The sequence below is a fragment of the Strix aluco genome, chromosome 4 (assembly GCF_031877795.1).
Source record: "Strix aluco isolate bStrAlu1 chromosome 4, bStrAlu1.hap1, whole genome shotgun sequence".
NCBI classification, from domain to species: Eukaryota; Metazoa; Chordata; class Aves; order Strigiformes; family Strigidae; genus Strix; species Strix aluco.
This window is the reverse complement of record NC_133934.1, coordinates 78551265-78575511: the sequence shown is the minus strand read 5'-3', so window position 1 is coordinate 78575511 and position 24247 is coordinate 78551265. Positions and strand designations below refer to the sequence as shown.

Genomic DNA, 24247 nt, shown 5'->3' with positions numbered 1-24247 from the left:
TGTTTCACTGAACATGATTGAAAACTCGTGTGCGAAGGAAACTGTGGCTGGGCAAATTAGTGCTCTATAAAACTGCATTGGTAGAAAGAGAGAGCAACAAAGGCAGGCCTTGGTGAAGACTTAACAAATCTTAGGCCTTAATTTCAGCAGAAGAATTTGTTTTTCTTAATACCACATTACGTGTCCATATAACCCACATAGGAAGACAGTTATTAAATAAGTATTTAGAGGTTATTTTGCTTTCATTTATATGAACAAATACCTATAAAATAAAACTGTATAACCCTTCATAAAGTTCTAAGGGTGGTGCTCAGGATGAGGAGGTTACTTTCATACTTTAGTGGATACTATTACCAGGATTGAAAGTTTAACATTGTAATTATTTGAGTGGTGTATAATGTTTACTATTCATTTAGGCTTTCCCCTGAAATGAAATCAAATAGAATTGACCTTCCCCTCTAAAAGGGTTTGTCCATAGTATTACCCATGGAGTTCAGATTGTTGCTCTAGGTTGAGTTTTGACAGGGAAGTAATTGGATGACCTCATCCTGTAATAACAAATGAGAGCGCTAATCACATAAACACATGGGCTACCTTGAGAAAGAATGGAAGAGTAATGATTCATTATCATTACTAGGAAAAACAATAGCTTGTACTGTACATTTTAGCTGCGTGTTTTTATAAGTTATTGTTTTTATAATCCAGTAAGTGACACTTAAACTTTAGGAAGAGTTTATTCAGTGTCCATGAAATCAATATAAAACTGAATGCTCAGGGTGCAAATATAACTTAAGTCAACCCTATTGATTGAGGCTTTCTCAGAAATCAGCTGACATCTGCAAGCCAAATAGGTCCCTTGGATGTTTCAGGTTTATGACCGGAGCTCATTATTTGTCCATCTAAATTTAGTGGAAAGAGAAGGGGTCATCAGTGCACTTCAAATACTAGGAACCATTTAAGCAGTATCTGTTTCATTCAGGGTTGGAATGTCACGAAGCCTGTTTTGAAAAATTCTTACTAATGATGCACGTGATACTGCAAGTTTTCCTAGTTGCGGTGCTGAGCTCATACACAAATAGGCCGCTGACATCTACGAAACTATTTGAGTGATAGCTCATGAGCATGACTCCAGGAGTCACAGTCTGACCTGTATTAAATCTTAGCTCTTTTGGAGGGAATACTTCTGTGTTTGCTCTATGTGCTAAAAAGATGTTTAGGCATTTTTAAGATTAAAAAAATCTCTCAACAGAAGGTGTCTTGAAAGACACCTTGAAAGGCTGCAGATTGTTTTAGTGGAGAGCTGAGAGAAGGCTGTGGCAGGGCAGGGCTCTGCTCTCAGGAGCCAGGTGAATTAACACATGCTTGTCATCTGGCAAACTGGAGGAGGGGAGGGTGTCCCCCGTTGCAGTATCAGGCACCGCAGTGGCACCAGCTGCCGAGTGACCTCCTTCCAGCTCTAGGCAAGGTTTGATGCGGGTCGCCTGTGACAGCAAAGATGGATGTATCGCAGGTCACTGGTGTCTGCTGAAAGCACCTCCAGCCTGAGGACTGCATGGTTAAAGTGGAATGGGAAGTGTCGCTGATACTGTCCTGAGCTTTTTGATAGTGTTTGCTGTGCCACGGCTGCCGGTAATTTTTAAGGTCTGAAGGGTCATTATTTATTATCATTCATAAACAATAACTAAATTGGATTTGGTGTTTTAATAAGGTGCGCTAGAAGTAATATTTAGGAGTGAAGACCTGGATTATATTTGTAATCCAGTTTACTTTGAGAGCCCTGTGTATTTTAGCAGGTAAAACACTGCAGGCTCACAAACATAATCATAAGATTGCTGTCAGGAGAACCATAGAAAAGTGATAAAGACAACTTGATCTTTGTGTGTGTTTTATTTAAATCAAAGCATGACTTTTTGTCAGTAAGAAAATCCTTTTGTGATGAAAAAGGTTGTGTGTGTGTAATGTGCACCAGTAATTGGTGTTTTCAAAGAAACTTGCAAATTATTATGAAAGACAAAAAAAAAAATCACTAGTTATATTTTAAAAGAAAGGAAAGAAAGAGGAAGAAATATTCCTGCAGCAAAGATCTGTGCCATAGATATACAAACAGCTGAAAACATTCTGATTGCAGGTATTTGAGTCCATATACTCTAAAGTAGTGTGTGTTTTCAGTGGTGGTAACTTACAACGTACCAAGTTGATTCTACTGCAGGTCATCCCTTGATTTCATGACTGTTTGTGGGCAATTTGTAATCAGTCTGGACGGTAAGCTTTCAAGAATGCTGGTCTCAAAAGAGCAGAGAGTGCTTGGAAGAGTCTTAACTGGCTGAATCAAGTGGCTTAGTTTTCAAATCAAGGTGACCTACCTGTCTGGAAAATATCCTTTGGTCAGATAGAAATCATGTGGCTTAACGGGGGTCTGTGTTATGCAGGAGGTCAGGCTTCCTGTGATCATAACCCCTTCTAGCAAAAAACGGTTTGAAAATTGGTTGCTAGTGTAAGGATACAAATACAGTGCATCATAATTTAATGCATGGATACAGACTATTAATCTGTCTACTTTGTGCAGTGGTTGTAGGCTCCCCTTCCATTTTACAACTAAGTGTGAGGCACAGTGGTCAGATAAGTAAAATATAGTATGATTCTTTTCCTTCAACATAAATTGCATCAGGTAACTGAACCCCTTTCCAGTAATACTCTCTAGTGCATTCTATGCCCTTCCAGTAACATGATGTAAGAGCAATTGCCCAGGCCCCCTAGCCAGTTGTGGCTTTGTATTCCCTGATTTCAGATACTACATTTCAATGCTTTTCCTCCACTAATACCTATATTTTAGAGAAAGTGAAAAAAAAAAAAAAAATTTGAACAATTTTCTGGCATTTGCTTTAGAATTCAAGTTTGCAAAAGAGGAAGCTGACTTTATTCCAAAAGTTGTATCAAACAAAATGAAGGCATTATCCCTTCCTTTTCCCTTCCTGCTCCTATATATAGGTATGGTTGCTCTAGACATTTGGGCTGTGTGTCTGATGGGTCTGTTCCTCCATATAAGGTTACTTGTGCTTGAGCGCCTTCAGGATCAGGACTGTCATCAGTTAGCCAGATGCTAATCCCACAAACTTTAACACGTGCTTTAAACCTTTGCTCATGAAAACTGCTTACTTGAACAAGAGCCTGCAGATTTAGTATTCTTACATTGGGAGTTCCTTACCTTATTACACTACATAGTCAGAAACCTGATGAAATAATGGGAAAAAAATCTGCAATCAGTATAGTCATGCGATTTGATGCCTGGATAATTCACTGGCTCTTGCCCAAGGACCAGTCTAATCTAAGGAATATGATTCTTTCGTTGCCTGTTCTGTTTCTATAGAAACTTTCAGCTACTTATGTCTTAGGCGTGTCTCAAAAGGTGCTTGCTATGTGAAGAATTCATGAACAGTATTAACATAATTATTTTTTAAAAAAAAATTTATTATCACTTCATGTAGAAATTCCTCAGAGATTGTCAGTTGGAAATGCTGTGATTTCATTCTGGTTGCATCACTTGTCTGCATTACAAAAAAAACCCCAAACACCCAAACTCAAAAAACCAACACTGACCTACAATGCAAAATGGAGCAGTTTCTGAAGGACAGCAGTCAGGGGTAGCTGCATGATTGCAAGATCATATATTAATTAGCTTTAATGTATATAAGAACACATAAATTTTTTTTAAATCATCACATGTATCATCAATCAAATCAGCTATTTCCTGATATAAGTAAAATCTTACTGATAAATTGTCTGTTGCAATTATCTTGGTAAGCTAGACTTTGAGTTTCCATGGGGACTTCTGGAGTTCTGTGAATCTTCTTCCTTTCACCTCACTGCATGAATATTTCTACAACCTGTTTCCATTGCTGAAAAGGCACAGGGCAACTCCTAGTTACTGCACTAGTGGGAAGTATTCTTTCTCTTCTTTTCCTTACCTCCCATCTGTTCTTTCAGTCCTGGCTAGTCTTGTTTGTTGTGGGTTTTTTTTTTTTTTATAGCTCTCTCCATGTTCCTTGAATTTCTTGAATGAAGTGCTCTGTCTTACATTGTTTCTGTTTGGTGGGACAGGGGGATGTTCCTCTCTTGTCTCCCATATCTCAGGGAGAAGAAGGTAGGATGGGAAGCTCCTCTTAGCTTGGTGTTGCTGCGCAAGTCAGCAGGTTTGTTCTGGCTTCCTGACCTTACCTGTGTACTCCAGTTTTTACAACTGCAGTGCCCTCTGAGAACTAGTGGCAGAACTGGTTGGCAGGACCACCCACATGCCAACAGATTTGGAAATACAGAAGGAGGAAAGACACAAACACACTTTTAAAGATTACAAGGAATTAACAGTGTATCTGTACCTCAGAGAGATTACATTTGGCTAACATGCAACTTTATTTAGATATTACATCACGCCTACTGCATATTTAGTACTGTCAGTAGACATGTGAAGCTGCAAAGCATGAAGAATCTTTGGCATAAGCCCTGCTACATGTTTGCGCCAAACCCAGATGATTAAGGCAGTGTAGTGTCTAGTTTGGTCTGCACTCCAGTTGAGCGATACTCTTGAGCTCACTAGAAACTCTAAACATTTGAGGGTCTTTGCCCATGGTTGAAGCACACATGTGCTTTCTGGGCCAGGGCCATACTGGTTTTATGAAACTAGAATGGAGAGTGTATTTAACAGAAAAAAAGTTTAAAGGAACTTTATAACCTACTTCAGATTCCTGAGTTTGAAAGGTGTCAAGGTGTATCTGGGAGGGCTGGTAGAAGATTGATTAGAGGCAGCTTATCGGTGTACACCAGTAATCAAAGTGCATGAGAGGTGAGGGTTTAAGATGGCGATAGGAACAACTAAAGCTAGTTAGACTAATGGACATTGGGATATTTTACATTAATATTTTGTGTTCATATCCTGTAGCCAGCAGATAGCTCTCTAACACTACTTATTAATGACCTGATGTGTTTCAGACGTGTTTCTCCTGAATTTCATAATTCTTGGGTTAAAAAGTGGTGGATATTAATGCATTGGACAGGAAGAGATTACATTTGATTTTGCCTATGAAAACCTGTATAAAACAAAATACAAATAAAAAACATAGAATGGAGGATTCACTGATGGATGGGGTATTTCCAAATACCAGTTTCAGTTCGGATTTAAGGGATCTAAGATGGAAAATGGGTAGTGCTTTTATATCTTTGTGGTGCATAAAGCAAATCCGAAAGAAGAACAGTGAGGGAGGCAGTCTTCTGTACCAGTTATGACCATGCAGAATGAGGAACCAATAAAGCTATGACAGTAAAAATTGAAAATAGCCACTTGAAAGGAGAAAAGGATTTTAACAGGAGTGTTTTAGAATGCTTTTTTGGTGCGTGCAGTTTATTTCAGCTGTTTAAAAAACCCTAATTTCTACCCCAATAAATATTTGCAGAAAAAAAAACATTTGAAAGTTCATCCATTTGTTTTCGGTGTGTGAATTTGCTGAGAACTTCAACGTGAGAATTTAAATCTGACATCTCTGCAGGGTAGATGAAAATTCTTTGTGGAGGTGAAAAAGGGGAAAACTTTTACATCTTCTAAAAATAAATAAGGCTTCTTGTGTGAGAGGTCTTGGTAGGTTAGAGTTTTGTTTTGTGTGTAATTTCTTATTAAGACAGGGTCTAGAATTTGTGGGAATATAGTTACGATTTATTGGTAGCATTTGGTATGCAACTGTTGATGCCCCCCTCAGTAGCAAAGAATTTTCAAAGCTACTTCAGGAAAACAGTATGGCTTTGTCTTTCATCAGTATCCTTTCAGCTGAGGAACAGCTGGACTGTTAGGCATTTTGATCCTTTTTACCCTAAAGGATCAGACTATTAATTAGCATAATTAGTTTTGCTGGAAGTCTTAAGTTTTTCCTGACATTTGAGTTTTGAACCCTTCTAAGGTGTATTGTCTGGGGTTTTTTGTTGGTGTTGTGGTGGAGATTTTTTTTGTCCCCCCCAAGGACTTCAACAGTATATGAAACACAAGAAAGAACTAAATTACTTTTAAACATGGTTTTAGAAACCATCTACTTTCTGCTTTGCTTCAATTCATCTGTCTTTATGCTAGAATCGATGTATATTTAAGAGCTGAAGTCTTGTTGAAACTGAAAATTTTTCTCTGTTGAGTCACTTTCCCTCTTTATAACATGAGGCAACAAGTGGGGGGATGAATGCATAGATCTGCATTTTACTGTGGAGGGTGAAATGGAAGGGGGGAACCTACAGAGACCCCTCCTGTAGGATCTTGGATGATCCATCACTGTGTATTCATCACAATTTCCTGTTCCATAGGTCTCCTTGTGGGTACTCTTGATGTCGTGTTGGACTCCAGTGCCAGAGTGGCACCGTATCGAATCCTCTACCAAGCACCAGACTCCTTGGTCTATTGGACTATCGCCTGTGGTAAGGACAAACATACTGACATGTGGGTTTTTACTCTTCCTGGATACTGTGCCACATAACTAATAGAGCATCCTGCCTGCTGAGCAGAGTCATTTCAGGACAAATAAATAGGTCAGGATGAAAACCTGATCTAGAGGTTAAATTAAGAGGCTTCAGAGCTTCTAATACTTAGACTTTGAATGCCAGCATGTGTGTATGTGTTATGCACGATGGGTGAGTACAACCAGAAATGGCCATGGAGCAGGGACAGAAGTCCCAGTTATTTCCCACCCTTCATCTCCCAAAGATGTTCCCAGACAAGCAGTCTAGTATCCATCCCTCTTCCTTGCAAGTTCTTCTCCGTGCCCACGGCTCACTCCTACAGCACTTCTGAAGTGCAGCATTCCTGGGTGATGGGGTATCTCTAAAGAGTATGGTAGGAGAAATACCTGGGTTAAAGCCCCCAAATTACCCAGACAGGGCACCTGGCTTCCCTTGAAATGGAAACTGGGAAGATAGTGCAACCCCAGCTCTCACCTGAGTACTGAATATCAGTATGGCGTTTCCTGGACAGGGAGCTCAGCCTCCTCCAGGATAAATACCATATTGATCCCAGGGATGCCCACCTCCCAGACATTCATATCAGACAGTGTGTTGTCCTAAATGATGTAAATTCCGCAAGATGGTAGCTAGATTAGAGTTAAATGCAGAAGTGTATGTTCTTACATAGATGTAACAACTCTTCAGAGTTTTGGTCTTTAAGACTCAAACTTTGACTGATCTAACTGTAAGACTGTTTCTTCTGTCATTATAGTAGTTGGTGAAATCAATGAAGTTGATATTTTGGTATGTTAAATAGGATTTTTTGCATGCATCAGGTGCTGTAAATACTAAATGCTTGTTTCTGTGGTCAGGATTGGCCAAGCTTGTAAGGTCAAATCCTCAGTTTTGATAGTATTACTTTTCAGTCTTAACAAATGGAAGCTTCTGAATGCAACTGCTCTAGCTCTAAAGTTTCAAACACTGCTTTAGGCAGCAGCCAGATCTCTGTTCATTTGAAAGAAAATTGAGAAAGAGGACAGATGAGAAGTACATACATGCCTGTCATCTCTTTAATAGATTGGTAACTCTCAGCACCCCCAGTGCTGCCTGACATTCAAAAATTGTTAATGAAGCTGTAGACATCTTCTGGCCTAACAGTGCCCTCTCATCTGTGCCCATTCTCCCAATAAAAGTTGACGTTTAGATTATTTGGATGACTTTTCCTCTGGACAAACACAGTCCCATGGGAGGAAAAGAGGAGGAGGAATGGATGAACATTTGTCATAGATCTAATCATTTTAGCAGTTCAAAGCAGGCTCTATTCTTATGAGCATATGAGGTGATATCAAAGCTATGTCACGTTCTGAATTCAATAGCAAGTTATTTAATAGCTCGTCTTAGCACAAGTATTTCTTGCTACTTTTGATGATCTCAGACCTGAAAGAAGGCATCGATTTAAACAACCGTTTTTCCCTCTACACCTATTAGTACCAACTCACTGGAGACTTCAAAATTCGTATAATTTGCCTTTAGTGACAGCTAATAGTAAAACCAGATATTAATGAAATTGTCAATATTATGAAGGTCATTTCCAAATCTTCATTTAACTGCTTGCTTTGTACTGTTAGCTGCTCCGCTGTGACCCTAAGTAATGGGACCTTGCATGTCAGCTTTCCATGGATCTCAGTCATGAAAAAGAGGGTAAAAGTACTTGTCAGTATGCTTATTTACACTATTTGTGCACAAGCAGAGGTAGTTGCAAGTGCATGTACAATCTTCTTCCCTTCATCCAAATGTCAGTGTGCAGCAATTACTTAGCACCTCTGTCTCATAAACTTGAAAGGGAGCAACTGTGGGCACAAATTTTCTCCCTGTTTACAGACTTGCAGACAAAGAAAATAAAGTATCACAAAGCTCTCAACAAAATAGTGTTTCTTCAAAGACATTTGTACTGTGCACATATTCAGAAATGAATTTTTTAAGACTTTGGAAATAAGCCATGTGACTTTTAAGTGCATTTGCATGGTTTTTTTGCATGACACCTATAGGTGATTACTATAATTATTACTACAGCGCATGTCCTCGGATAACCAGGAGCACGAAATGGAAGGCAGATGATTTATGGCCCCGGAATAAACATACGTACCATATGGGTATAAATTTATGCTGCTGCTGAACTGTGAGGGTTTTGTTTCTCTTCTGTGACAAATATTGCAGGTTTTATGTAGAAATATGGTACTCTATTAACATTTAAGCTAGTTTTAATAAACCATGCTCTTCAGTTATGAATCTTGAAATTGCCAAAGTAGTTAATGTAGATATCTGTGCTTCCATTTGGTGGAGTGTTTCTTGAATTTTTAGTCTCCTAATGTCTAGCTGGTTGCTTGGCTTAGTTATTTTTGTTAAACTGTAGGACTGAATTGGCTTAGTCTCGTCACCTGAGGGAAATAGCGTGGCTCTTAGAGGGAGGTAAAATTTTACAGAGAACAAATTATTTATCTACGCAACCTTGAAGCTGAGCAGCCCAGTGTTGCTTAAGGCTCTGCACTGTGGTTATTTTATGAAGTTGCAACTAAAGCAATTCCTTTTGAACTGATCAATGGTTGTTACCATTATACAGGTTACTAAGGGATTTGTCTGCATTTAGCTATGCAACTCTGATATGTCCTGAATTGTACAGCTGTCCCTCCCTGTTCCTTAGGGGTAGACTGCTGGTTGTTTGGTACCTGTAATCTCTTTATTTTTAAAGAAATCTGTCACGTTCTCCTCTGCCTTCCCATAAAGTGATACTCTCTAGTAAGCAGCTATGCAGAGTGACTGGTAGAAATGTGATTATTTCCTGGTTCATTCCTGCTGCATGATATTTGGTCTTGTTCTGTTAAAAAATAATCTAAGGGCTTTTGTTTGCTCTGAAATGACTATTTAAGTTATGTTTAGACCCCAGATTTGTTTATAATTCATTTTGGATGTGAATTTTCTTGGGTATTAACTACTGATCTAGGCTGTATGAGAATGCTAGTTGGTAGATCTGAGGCTTTATAGCTCTGTAAGGGAGTCTTGTTAACAGCACTTTATGCAGTGTTGTGTTGAAGATGTCACAGGTTAGCATTCTGTCTGTTGAACTATACTGGAAAAATGTTATTGGTAACTTTTCAAGAACAGTGTTAAGCATATTAATTTTGTAATGGTCTAGAAATACAATATGTTGTACGTGATCAGCCTTGCATACTGTAGTAGCCATTCTGTGTCCCATGTCAGTGTCCCTCCCCCATCTGCTAGCGCTCAATTTAGCAGGAAAAATAGTAGTATATGTAAACTCTGTTTGTAAATGAATAACTTTTTTTAGATCCTTCTCCACCTATGAAATCAGTCATTCTTACTATGGCTTTGTGTGTTTTTCAGGTATAGAACCATTGCTGTAGGGTTTTTTTGTGGCAACGGTACTTATATGCATTTCCATACCAGTTTCTAAATCTGTATTTCACATGTTTAAAAAATGAATTGCAGATTATTTTAAAACATCAACCTTGACGTTTTATTACATGCCTTGGGAAAGGTTTTCAGAGAAGACCATGTTAACAAAGCTACAAGTCTTAGTTAAGAGTGCTGTTGAATTTACCAGCTGTAACTAGGTAGAGGTTTTGTCAGTAACTGTAACTAGTTGAGGTTTTGCCAGTCCACTCCTGAACCTGTCATTACTGGCAAGAACAGTTTTAGGCTCCCTGAAGTGTTACAGGTTCTCTTGCAGTGCATTCTGTTAACGGCAGCGGTTCAGGTTGACTAATAGGCATCTCGGGTAAGTATCTCCTCTTGAAAAGAAGACCTGACATGACAGCCTCACCAGCTGCCTCAAGCCATTCCTATTCCTCAGTCACTGACTGAAACAATACTAAGATTATACTTTTGAGTGTGTTTGAAAGCGTGTTTATATGACTTGTTAATTTTCTTCTCGGTCCTGAACTTGGTCACATCCTTCACTTCTTACCTTAGACAAACCAACCCAGATGATAGAAACCTAACCCTGACATGCAGAGCTGTTCCCATGTTGCTTATGCTGTTACTCCACCCCACCTGTCCCTTCTCATCCTCTCTCCAGCACTGTGCATCCTTCCTTCATCCAGCTCTTCTGGTCAAGACCCTTAGCTCTCCAACTTCTGTTTAACATGCTTCTTAGTTTCCTCCTTGAAGACTGAGGAGAATAGCTCAGTCTACCAGGGGTGCTGGCCAACATTACACTATTTCAGCCATGGAGCACACCATAAGCTGAATGTAGCATTTAGAGAAGGGGAAGGAGTGATTAGTAGCCTACTGTATGCATTGTAGCTACTTTCACTTCTATTTCCTGCCAGTCTTGAGGACTCCAAAGTGCAGTGGTTTAACTGTTAAATGGCTAATTTTCCCTTCCCTGAGAGTTAGAGAAATTGCTTAATTTACCTAAAAGGCCAATGATGGCAATATGGTTAATGCTTCTAATATGCAAAGATAGTCAAAGACTTGCCAGTAGCAGAGTTACGATAGACCTTGTAGTTTAAAACATTGCAGTAAAAGTGTTTTAATCCTGAGTGAACAAAGCAAAGAGAAAGATCTGGATGATGTGATGATAAATTGGTAAGACCTGGGGTGTGGGTTTTGCCCTGATTGCATGATCTGCTGTAGATGAGTAAGATAGTGGAGAGAAAAAGCAGTGGAAACAATGAGATGGGTTGTTACAGGTTGAGAATAATCAATCAAAGCTGTTTCATAAGAAGTAATGAGAAATAATTGATGAACTGCAAACAAGAAATAGGCAGCTTTAGGAAATAGTTCATCATGATAGTGTGTCTGCACTGCTTGTCACTGCTCTTGAAGAGATGAGCAATATTTCTGATGACAGTTCTAGTCTTATATACATAGCTCATGTATTTCATCATTGCTTTTTACAGCAGTGTAAAAGCCAAGAAGAAATAAATTAGTCTTCAGACCACCTCCTGACTTCCAGAAAGGTCTGGCTGCATCCAGTGGTTTTAAAAAGAAGCAGCAGCAGCAATCACTTGTGGTTCTGAAATATTGCTTACATACACAGCGTATTCAGCAACATGATTTACGTATCCATACTACAACTAGAATTGAGAAATTACCCTGGAAGTTGCACAGAATGTTACATTCTGTTGCTTTTATTGGAGTTGTGTAAAACACTGATTGTATACTGTAGAAAGAATATTTTTCCCTATCATTTGTTGCTGAACAACAAGGAAAACGATTGTTTGGTATTTATTCAGGATGGTTGCACTGAGTTCTTCTTCAAACCACGGCAACACTTATGTGCAGACATGTGACAATTTTTGCCTCTAGTGAAGCTGAAGAAGTTGTTACAAACAGCTTGTTGAAATTTAACCTCTTTCTAATAGTTGCTTCACGTGAGCTCCTTCACTTTGTTGAGTTCTGTAGGCATTAGTTAGCAGGTAGGTACATTTACTTCCTAGTTCTGAGTAAAATGAGCCAAATCTGTGGTTTGAACAAAAGGATGACATAGTATTGATGCTATTTCCTACCTGGATTGAGATACTTTTAATCGGGCCTCAAGTGCAGATGTTCCTATGTGGACATGTAATGTTTGTTTTCTGAAAATACTTACTTAAAGTCTCAGTTTTGACATAATTCCATCAACATCTTTTGCGGGGGGGGAAATTTTTTTTTGTGAGTGCTTGAATTTGTTCTTCCTTCAGGGTGGGCACAGAGAGGTCCTGAAGAGCACCAATATATTCGTAAGGATGTTGAGAACAGGGGTCAAAATGGAAGTCATATTAGCCGGCTGAACATGAGCCAGCAGTGTGCCCAGGTGGCCAAGAAGGCCAATGGTATCCTGTCTTGCATCAGCAATAGCGTGGCCAGCAGGGACAGGGAAGGGATCTTACCCCTGTACTCAGCACTGGTGAGGCCCCACCTCGATTACTGTGTTCAGTTTTGGGCCCCTCACTACAAAAAGGACATTGAAGTACTCAAGCGTGTCCAGAGAAGGGCAACGAAGCTGGTGAAGGGTCTGGAGCACATGTCGTACGAGGAGTGGCTGAGGGAACTGGGGGTGTTTAGTCTGGAGAAGAGGAGGCTGAGGGGAGACCTCATTGCCCTCTACAACTACCTGAAAGGAGGGTGCAGAGAGCTGGGGATGAGTCTCTTGAACCAAGTAACAAGCGATAGGACAAGAGGTAATGGCCTCAAGTTGCGCCAGGGAAGGTTTAGACTGGATATGAGGAAGTATTTCTTTCCAGAAGGGGTTGTTGGGTGTTGGAATGGGCTGCCCAGGGCAGTGGTGGAGTCCCCATCCCTGGAGGTGTTTAAGAGTCGGGTTGACCCAGCGTTGAGGGATCTGGTGGAGTTGAGAACGGTCAGTGTGAGGTTAATGGTTGGACTGGATGACCTTCAAGGTCTTTTCCAACCTTGATGATTCTGTGATTCCAATCCATCTCAAGTAAAATAGAAGCAAAAATTTGCATATATAAACTCTAGTTCATACAAGAAGTTTTTTCATCCATGTTCTGTACTGCTTTACAGACTACATGTATGCTAATTCCTCAATATCAAAGGTATCTCACTTGACCCCTTTTGGTCTCCTAAGTAAACTAGGGTCATCAAAGTTTAGTTTATGCTTTCATCATCAGAAGTAAACCACCTCTGACAACCCTCTTTCCCTAAAAAGTTACAGCTTAGCGGTCCTTCAGCACTATTCTTTTAAGCAAGAGACATTGTAGTAGACTTGTCAGGAAAACGATCCTTTTCAGCTTTTACTCTTGAAATTTTATCACTGTTTCATAATTGATAGATGTGTATAATGGTGAAAAATCAGGAACCAATGGTAGAATATGCAACTGTTGGGGTTTTTGTCAGTTCCTAACAGGTGCAGGTAATACCTATGCTAACTCTTTAATGTGACATTTGGACAGCTCGGTGTCGTTATTGTGGTTAGAATTCTAAATGTAGAAGAGTTTTGCTCATGATATTGACATGAGTAGATTGTGCTTCTCACAGAATAATCTTGAAGATTGCTACCTATTTATTATGAAATTAAAAACTATGGGAGAAAATTTTCGAATTTCCAGGAACAGAGCATGTGGTGAAGTGTTGCATCTTGGGTTACTGGCAAGTTTTACGAGTCTTGTTTATGATTAAGAGGACATTGACATTGGTGAATTATTGATTATGTGATTTTGGGTTTTTTTTTTTTATATACAGGTTGCTCAAGGAAGGAAATCACTGAACACTGGGAATGGCTTGAACAGAATTTGTTGCAAACCCTTTCAATCTTTGAAAATGAGAATGACATAAATACATTTGTCAGAGGAAAAATACAGGTAGTTAAATATATTATTATAAATGTCGTTAATGATAAATGTGATTGTGGTAGGAAAACTGATGTGAATTCTAAAAAATCTGACCTGGTAGTCTCCAGGCTGCTACACATTCTTGAAGGAAAACCACATTTGAAGTAGCAACATGTGTGTAAAAATTAGGGAAACTGGCATTAGCGCACATGTACTACAGCAGCATGATTTAAAAAAATGCATATATATATATAGAGGCAGGACTTCAAACATATGTTCTAAAATTAATTGTACTGTTGCTTCTGTCTTAAACTTTGAGTTTTCTATGTAACTGCTTTGCCAGTGCAAAGCTTTAATTTTTTTTCATGCACTCGTCATATAATGTCTCATTCCCCTCTTCTGTTAGTTAAATCCTGTAGTGTTGGCATTTATGCTTCATATACGTTTTAGGAGTTGCTGAGAATTTCTTTTTCTCCTTACAGGAGACACAGTAGCTATATAGTGGTAAAAAGTATTTTATCCACAGTAAAAATTATCTAAAAATAAATATTTGGATAAAAAATTGATTGTAGGCAAAATTACTTATTTGGTGTGTATTCTAAGCATTGGCTTTGTCTCATTCCTCTTTTAAGATTCCATGTAGTAAGTCAGCTGTCTTAAGAATCTGCTAGTTATTTGTGTTTTACTAGTGAATCAGGTATGAGGGCTATAGATGACCATGGAAACACCTTATGTGAGAAGACATCTGTCTAGTGAAATATAATCCTTTAGGGAAATTGTTACTTTTTAGAGTTGGACGAATATTAAATGTGAATGATGGTTCACTGTCTTATACTCTGCTTTCCATGTAAATATGGAGCAATTTGAAGGCAAGAAGTCACCTTCCTCTTTTAAACTTTAATATAGAAGACAACATAGAAGATTTATAAAAGAGATTGAGAAAATAAATGAATAGACCAGAACTTCAGTATAGGACAGAAGGAACAGTAGTCTTTGAGGTATCAAAAAAGCAGCTTTTTACCAGACTGTTGCCACTTCAAATTTGATTAATATCTCTGCACCTGAAAGTCTGAATGATTTTTCCATTCTGCCAGTTAATCTAATGGGAGATATTTCTTTTTTTTCCTCTTGCTCTTCTCTTTTGCTCAAGGTCCACTAAGGGGGGGTCATAAAAGTTGTTTGGTATTTTTCCTAATAGATAACTTTTTCCTTTCTTTCATAAGAAAATTTTCTGGTGAAATCCTATGCCTGTCTCCTCAGGGAGATGTACATGGAAGGGGAGAATATTACAAATCGTAGGTGCTTTACAGAGTTGATAGGAGTATTTAAGATAGGCTGGTTAATTTAAAACAGGGTACTGGCAAGTGGTTGGAGTTTGGTTGCTTTTGACATAGGCATGGTAAGGAGCAAGGTCATCAGAAGACAGCCTTGAATAAAGTAAATAACTATATAAGCAAAAGAATGAGCAGAAGAATAAGAGATAAGCCAAAGACTTTCTTGACATTGCAGTAACTGTTGTGGCCTCTGGCCCAGACAGCAATGTTAATAAGGATATCTGATACCCCGTGGCAACTAACATGCTATGTACTTCTTTCACTCCCTACTAGGGCATCATCGCTGAGTACAACAAAATCAATGGCATCAAGGAGGATGACGATACAGAAAAATTCAAGGAAGCCATTGTTAAATTTCACAAGCTATTCGGGATGCCCGAAGAAGAGAAATTAGTGAACTACTACTCCTGCAGTTACTGGAAGGGCAAGGTTCCCCGTCAGGGCTGGGTGTATCTCAGCATTAATCACCTTTGCTTTTACTCTTTCCTCATGGGCAGGGAAGGTATGTTTTACAGTGGAATGGTGGTCTGTGCATCTAAGAATTGTTAGGAAATCTTCCCTAGTTTGTTACTGTTCACCTGCTGAACCGCTGGGGGTGCAAACACACTGCTGAGGAAAAGAGGAGCAGGGAGCAATTCCCTGACTTCACGCTGCTTAACTGTATGTTTGTTCCCTTGTCTGTTTTGTATTTCTGAAAGTAGTTCTCTGTAAAACAATACCTGGGCATTGTTTAGAGGTATGGTTCGCTTCAGGGGCTGTGCTCAAAGGGGCATAGAGATGAGATCACACCAGTTTTGGCTACTTCTGCTCTTGTACAATCTTTCAGTGCTACTCTGGCAGACTTTGCAACCTCAAATGCCATATATACTCTTGTACAACACCAGAGCATCACAAAGGGCTCAGAGGACACCCAGGATCAAGAACTACATAGTGTGGATGCAACCAGTCTGCTCTAGAGGGAGTTAATTCTAAGCAGCGTGGGGCCAAGCGAGTCTGCAGTACTTGGTTATGGGCAATGGATCGGTCCCGGGTCTTTCTGTTTAGGTGTGTAGACATACCTCAGTGAATGACTGGATTGTAGATTTACTCCCCATTTTAAGGACAATATCCTAACCTGTAGTGGTGTTGGAAGAAAAACCAAGGATCTGTCATTACTGTAATATTTGAAGCTTTTTAATGTGTAAAAATAATGTAAGCCTGTCTGATGCGTTTAAACTACGTTTTGTTGCTTCCATAGCAAAAGAGGACATCAGAATCTGAGCAAGTGCCATGGCAATGATAAATGATGTTAGCCTACCTAGCTTTGTAATGCTTTTGTGTAGTGTTCTGTACAGAAGTAAATGACATTTAAACTTTTATCCGCTGCTTGTCAGGTGATCCTAGTTTCTTTATACATGCTGGGTCTGTCTATGCTGCCCTCCCAACTTTTCAAGATGCAAGAAAATTTCAGCTGAATACATTTTATAGGAAGATGATGATAAGTGCTTTTGAATATGCTAATTTTTGTACTGAATCTTTTTTGTTTGCTTTTGTTCAGCAAAGTTAGTTATCCGCTGGGTCGATATCACTCAACTTGAGAAGAATGCTACGCTGCTCTTCCCTGATATGATAAAAGTGAGCACAAGGTCAAGTGAACATTTCTTCTCAGTATTCCTTAATATCAGTGAGACGTTTAAACTAATGGAACAGCTTGCCAATATAGCTATGCGACAGCTTTTGGACAATGAAGGATTTGAACAAGACAGGTCATTACCCAAACTGAAGAAGAAATCTCCCAAAAAAGTATCTGCACTAAAACGGTAGGTAGCACTGGCTCTTAGTCATTTGTTTCTCCTCAGTCCTTTTACTTGCAGCATTTTGTCTGAAAGTTTTCTAACGTTGCTGTCATTTATTGTTGTTCCAAAAGGAATGATTGATTCCAGCAGTAGCAAAATGTGAAAAATTATTTAAATATAATTACTTGGTCTCTTGTTGAAATAGGAAAGGGAAAACATTTAAATAGAAGCATGTTGCAAAAATAAAAGAAACCTATTGGAGCCAAATTCTGGTTTGTTCAGAACGTCTTTAAAATATCTCTCGACACTGGCTGCTTTAGGTATCTGTTGTAAGGCTCTTTTATGTTACCGGGGAAGGTAATAAAGCAATTTAAGTGTTATTAAGAAATGTGCCTAATATTTATACTTGGTCCTGTAACTGGAATTTAAAAATTACTCCAAGTGATGATTTGTATCTAGAACTTATTTTAGCTAAGAGAATCAAAAAATGACATAAAATTCTAAGGGATGAAAAATTATCTGGAAAATATTTCTGCTTCTTTTATAGATACCATACTGCAATTTGATAGTTTCTTGTTACCTTTTTCATTATATGTTGATCATGTTAGTGAACCATACAGAATTGTAACCAGTGCTTGTTTATATTTCTTGTTACTTAGTGACATCTGACATGCATTGTATCACTTAGGTTTGTCTAACTGTTCAGTGTTCTGCACTGAATGCAGTATCAAGACTAAGTCTTGAAATTATTAACAAACTCTAGCCCTAAAGAATAATAAATAAGCCTCAAAGGAGCATTTTTGGTGTACTGTTACATGGGGCTACGTGCTGTTCGATAATAAATGGATTCACTGTGTATCTTCTCAGAAAGTAGGGCTGAATGTGAAAAGATCACTCAGCCTGCCCTCTCTGAGAAGTCAGGGTCAATGTATCCAAGTCATTTGTAGCAGAATTTTTTTAATGTGGTTTTAGAATCTTCCACCAGCAGAGGCTATACATCCCCTATATGCAAACTGTTTCCACTGTTTTGTTGTACACTCAGTGCTTAACTGAGTTGTGTATTGCAGGTAGCTTACAATGATTTGTATAAAATACATCTTAAAATGCATTATGTATTTCTTAAAACAAGAAAAGCTTTCTGTGGGTTTGTTTTTTTAGGGATCTTGATGCTAGAGCAAAGAGTGAGAGATACCGTGCGTTGTTCCGACTTCCCAAGGATGAGAAATTAGATGGACACACAGACTGTACTCTCTGGACTCCATTCAACAAAATGCATATTTTGGGTCAGATGTTTGTTTCTACAAACTACATTTGCTTTACTAGTAAAGAAGAGAACTTGTGCAGCCTTATTATCCCTCTTCGAGAGGTAAATATTTGTATTTGTAAATTTATAGGGCAAATAATAAAGAAGTATCCTATTGGAAATTGCATCTTAGCTTTGATGTTTTTTTATTGTTGCAGAAAAACCCCTTTAATCTCTTGTGAGCATACTATTCTGATGTGTTCTAAGTAATATTTAATGACTGTGTATCTTAGTTCAAAGTTCCCACTACTAAAATTCACAGGGAGTTTTCTCTGTCAGTTTTTACAACCCTCATGAGTCCTTCCTCTCCCACAATTTATGATTTACAGCCCCATTACTACATTTTTTTGTGCCTTGTAGGGAGAGGAGGACAATAGAACCTCCTAGATTAATGAGTGGAACTTCTATTAAAGATAGATTTGCTTTTGTCAGATGTAAAAAAAAAAAAATTCATAAGCCTCAAGATTTGAATTGTCTCTTCACACAGACTTGCAATCATTTATTCCTGTATATGGAAAATATTTGTCAGTATTTTACAAATGGGTGTTCTTCCCTTTTTAAAGCTGGCTGCTTAAAGCAGATGTTCAATAAAAAGAATTAAAGTATGATGCAATAAAAAAACCCCTATGTTGGGGAGGTTTTTTATGATTGACTTGATTTATGGGTTAATGGAAGAATGTGTAAAGTAAGTCTTGGAAGTAGTAGCAAAGCTGATGTAGCTATGGACAGTTTGGCTGGACTGAAGAATCATGGAGTATTTCAAGGCACTGTTTTCCCCCACAAATCATTAAGAGTAAAAACAAATGGTATTTGTTTGGAAACTTTGAAATACAGCTTCTTCACAGTGTGTTGCAATGATTGGTTATTTGAGGAGAGACATTCAGTTGTGGTTGCACTTTTGTCTGCAACTCCAAGGGAACAAGTCCTGCAGGTAAAATGGTGGAGGAGGAGAACAGGGTCTGCATTTAACAGGACTTTTTTTCCTGGATGCAGATTCAGCAACTGCTTTTGATAATCACAGCTGCAGCAGGATGGGATTCAAAGCAGCTCTAAAGCTTTAAGAGAAATAGCTGAGAAGGAATTAGTGCTTTTGTGTGAACAGGTTAAGTCTCTAGCATCAGCAAGGCGAACAGTAACACACTGGCTAGTGCCAGTCCTCAGAACAGCTGATCAGTACCCTTAATAATTAAAGAGAAGCTTTCTATTTATTAATTAAAGCTTTGGTCAGACCCTAACCTAATTCCAGTGTTCTGTGATATCCTGGAGATATTTCAACAGATGAGACCATAACAAAGCATTGATTCAGAAATGATGATCAGAAGAGATGATTTTCAGTAGCTGACTGCACTGCTCACTGCACCCAGTAGGTGCACTCTCCAAGATCAGCTCTTCAGATATGTGTGTGTCTCTACTTGAATAGGAAATAAGTGGGTATCAGCTCTCATTATAGCAGAGCATGCTTCCTATAATGTCTGTCCTGTGCCTCTAGAACTTGTCTGTCTTTTGTACTGATCCCACTCAAACAGTTTTTAAGTGGAGCAGAAAAAGGACATGGGCAGACTTTTTAGCCTATTTGAATATGCTATTAGCAAAGGTCCTTTAAGTTAATGAATAACTAATAGATTTGTAGTTAACAGAAAAATAAAAGTAAGTTGGAAGGATAGAGAAGTGATTTAGTACCCGAGCTGTGCACTGCAGTCTTTAAATACATCTTCAAAGAAAATGTGTGAGAAATGGTTGTCCTATCCTTTTAGCTAGAGAGATACTAATATTATAGCACTAATATCTTAGCATTGATCTCTATTTTAAAAAGGATTAAAAAGAGCAAAAGTAAAGGTCCTAGTAAACTGAAATATGCCCTGTTCTATTCTGAAGGCAATAAGACAGTTTTTATTACCTAGGAAATTGGTTAAAGTCACAAAAGCAGTGGTTAAAAAAAACTTACAATTGTGATCGGTGTTTTGTTCAAGGTATGAACTGGCACAAACTTGATTGATTGGTTTATTTGTTTTTAATTGGTCATGCGTAGAACACACAGCTGTTACATAATTCATCCATAGTGTATGACTTATCCTTGAGATTTCTTTGTGTTAACGTGCTTTACCAAAAGCTCAGGGAACTACTGCCCTGTACTCAGTAGATTGTGGTGTGAGTACTGTTCACAGGTTGGAGTTCAGTTAGATTAGTGACCATTTCACTAACACTTAAAGGCCAAACAGAAACCTCTACCTCACAGGGTTAGATGCTCTCCTTTGTAAGGAAAGACATGGGGTTAGTTTCCCTTTGTTGCAGGTTTGTGCCATGAAAGTACAGTTGCAGTAACAGTTGTTATCACAGTATGCAACTATAATATAGTAGAACAGAAGTGTTACCCCAAAAATGGCTTATTCACATATATTGGCAATAAAAAGTAAGCAGAAGTCTGATTCAGTCTGTACTGGTGTTGGGGAGCAGGAGAGGGATTCAGAGATCCTACAAAAAAGCCCATAGATTCCCATCCCACAGAAGAAATTTTGTTTTACTGATTTGTTTAAAATAAAGCCTGAGGAAAATAAACTAAGCAGTGCAAAGGAGTTTTGCTAGAGAATGTACCGAAGCCAGTTGTTTGAGGGATGACAGTCTTCATCTTTCAGACTTGTAAGTCCTTGTATCCAAAATCTGTTCTCCTGCAGAGGGATGTCCATAGTGATTCGATATAAGGGGAGAAGGGACGTGGGTTTAATAAGATGGTTTCTTAGACCAAGCAACTTGATTAATCAAAGATCTTAAGCTGTAGCTACTGTTTCTCCCTAGGTGACAATAGTGGAGAAGGCAGACAGCTCCAGTGTGTTGCCCAGCCCATTATCAATCAGCACGAAAAACAGAATGACATTCCTTTTTGCCAACTTGAAAGACAGAGACTTTCTTGTACAGAGGATCTCAGACTTCCTGCAACAAACCACTTCAAAAATATACTTAGACAAAAATATTTCTGGAAGCTATATCAGCTCAGATGATGAGGTATGTGACAGAACACGAATCGTTTACTAGAAGGGGATTTTAACTGGTGGGGAGAGAGAACCAGGAAAAACCTTTAAGGTTTTGGTAAATCTAAACCTTTGTACACAGAAATGTTACCCGTTTTGTGTTAATGCTTTTAGCTTCCTTAAGCTGAACAGTGAAAATGTTACAGTTAGGATATCTTATTTTTTTCATGTTAGACCTAAGACAAATCACCGTTGCTGTGGAAGAGCTACTCTAACTCTTGCTGCCACATTCTGAAATTACAGTTTATCTTGTTGGAAAGTGTGATAGTTAACTAACTGGATAATTGAATAATACTGTTTAATATCTATCAACTTGTCCAAGTCAAAATACAATTGTGGAATTTTAATAATTTGAAGAAATTATCAGTTGATATGAAACTCTTCTTAAATTAAGACTTTAGCTGCTAAATCTCATCCTTTGATTCTTCAGAAAACGGTGTCTGAGCTGAGCGAGTTTGCATGTCCACTGCTAGCAAACTTTGGAACATTTGAACTAACAAAAAAGACACCCAAACCCTGTCTTGGACATCAGATGGCCCTATCCTGAACGACCTCCCTATTTACCTGTGCAAACAGTTCTTAAAAGATATGATTAAATAAACTTTCCTCAGGCACTTTGAATAGCAAGGCTTCTGTTGAATTCCTAGGTTTTATGTATGAAATTTAGGGGCTTGATATCACAACCTCATCAGATCTGTTAAACCCAGCAAAGTGTAGCAGTTCGGATCTCAAAGCAGAAAAGGCTTTTGTGGTGTAGCATTTTGGTTTTATGTAGGTAGATCTCGCATTCCAAGTCTGTACGAAGCCATACCTTAGTATTGTGCTGAGTAACCCTACCCTGTTTGCCATGTAAATCTTAAAAGTCAGTTTTTTACTTGCTTTGTGATCATAGTGAAGTAGTGTGTTGTTGTAGATGAATACCAGAGCACATATGCATATACATATAATGCTGAAACTTTGTCTTGCCTTCTGCCCTAAATGAATCTATGTATTCTATCTACTGAATTGTAAACACAAATTAATAATTGCGAGCATTACATTACATTTAGTAATATGTAGACACATGTAGTACATGTATATGTAGTACACTTGTAAATGTGCATGACTACTAATTGCAATTTCAGGTGTTTGGTGTGAACTGTTATACGAGATCTTACTGTGACAAACTTTCCAAGCTGTTGAGAAGTCAGAAAATCCTTTTTCTTTGAAATTTTTTTTTTCCAAATCACAATCTGACAGTGTTGAATTTTCTGTAGAACATTTTTTAGGTGAGGGGAACAAAATAATTTATTTTGTGTATGTCTGTATAAATGTCTATACAGATATAAATGTGTGTTGTGTATATGTACACACACATAAATATATATTCTATATGCATCTTATATTCTGGGGAGTCAGCAGTCCTGTGATGTTGACAGGAGACCAAGAGAGCTGTTTTAATTGCCCAGGGCTACTTAAAGTCAACGCTACCTTAGCAATTCTAATTATAGGCAGACAGGGTGGGGATAGTGCTGTTGAGAAATGAAACAATTTCATTGTTCTATACTGGTTTAATTTCTTCTGTCACATGCTCAGCATGTGAATGTACCTGGGTGATTTAATTTGCTCACATTTTTGTTAGCTGTTAGCAGCATGTATAGATTTTGAAGTAAAATGAGGTAAAAAGTCCAGACTCTAGCTCAGCCCCATGTCTGTATTGCTTGTAACTGCTTTCTACAGGTGTTTACAAGATCAAGTAGTTTAATTTCTGCCAGCCCTCATAAAAGCCTCAGCTCCGAGTCGGAGGGAGAGCGCCAGTTCAATCTCAATGACAATGGCATTCCAACAGCAACTCAAGCTTTAATGACAATGTATCGGCGGAGGTCACCTGAGGAGTTCAACCCCAAGCTGGTAAAATAGACCTCTGAACGTTGTACCTGACTGAAAAAGTTGTTAAATCGTGTTTTCTTTAAAATCCATGTTTCTGACCCATAGGAGTTTCATTCTGCCACAGACAGTTAAGAGGCAGTATTTTTCACAGAAATAAAGCACTGAGCATGCTGTCATTTTACCAGTACAAAAAACTTCACTGCATAAAAAAGCAGAGTTGGATGTAAATCAAGGAGAGGTTATATGCCTGCTCTTAAGTACAACTGCTTCAACAATATTCTTTTAACAGCAAGGTCTACTGGGATGGAAACTAAGGAATAGGAGGAGGCAGCCCATTAAGAAGAGAATTGGACGGTAGCCAAGTTATTTCTTGCTCCCTTGGAAAGCTAGGACATTGCAGGCTTTTTAGCACTTCATGCTTCAGTGGGACAGAGTGTTAGAAAGAGGAGCTGCATCTTTATGCCTGCCTTTCTTTGGTTTTAGGCTAAAGAGTTTTTGAAGGAACAGGCCTGGAAGATCCACTTTGCTGAATATGGCCAAGGAGTCTGTATGTATCGTACAGAGAAAACCAGAGACCTTGTGCTGAAGGGCATTCCAGAAAGCATGAGAGGGGAACTTTGGCTACTATTTTCAGGTAGGCATTCCCTTGAACATGACTGTGGGATATAATCAAAAGTCTTGAGGGAAGAAAGGATTTCAAAGATGTTTAAAGGTGCAGATAATAAGCATCTAAAAACATTTGAAGCAAGTGTGGCTGTGACTGTCAGCAGGCACCAGACTGGTGTTTAGACAAGAGTTCTATTTAAACCAGTAAATACCCTTTCTCAAACAGGCTCAAAGAATTAGGGAAGAATGTGAAAAAGTAGAACACACACTCTACCAGAAGCCAGCATTCTAGGGTCTACTAGATGTTCAGCAACCACCAGCAGGACTAGTTCCCATTTGTTTAATCATTTCTCAACCCAATTAAGCTTTTGGCCTTCACAGCAAGTTGTGGCAAGGAATTCTAAAGTTTAAGCATGGTGCATGGAACCACTATTTTTTTTTTTAAATAATGAAAAAGAGAAGTTCCTTTATGATTTTATTAGGTGCTTCCAGTATGTGAAAAATGGTGTGAAAATATTTCTGCCCATCTTCTCTGCCGTCAAGGATTTTCTAGATCTGTGTCCCCTTACGC

At 38.5% G+C, this 24247-nt stretch overlaps 1 protein-coding gene across 2 annotated transcripts in view; it reads left to right on the top strand.

Moving 5' to 3' along the window:
• Positions 1 to 24247, top strand: part of TBC1D9 (TBC1 domain family member 9) — a 56465-nt gene that overhangs the window by 9432 nt on the left and 22786 nt on the right. Inside the window, exons 2-9 of one of the 2 annotated variants that reach the window (XM_074823708.1) lie at positions 6334 to 6444; positions 13675 to 13793; positions 15371 to 15599; positions 16635 to 16896; positions 18031 to 18238; positions 20969 to 21175; positions 22921 to 23091; positions 23554 to 23704. In XM_074823708.1, the coding sequence (XP_074679809.1) occupies positions 6334 to 6444; positions 13675 to 13793; positions 15371 to 15599; positions 16635 to 16896; positions 18031 to 18238; positions 20969 to 21175; positions 22921 to 23091; positions 23554 to 23704 (1458 nt within the window). The remainder of the gene's footprint in view (positions 1 to 6333; positions 6445 to 13674; positions 13794 to 15370; positions 15600 to 16634; positions 16897 to 18030; positions 18239 to 20968; positions 21176 to 22920; positions 23092 to 23553; positions 23705 to 24247) is intronic. The other variant, XM_074823709.1, reaches the window with a different exon arrangement.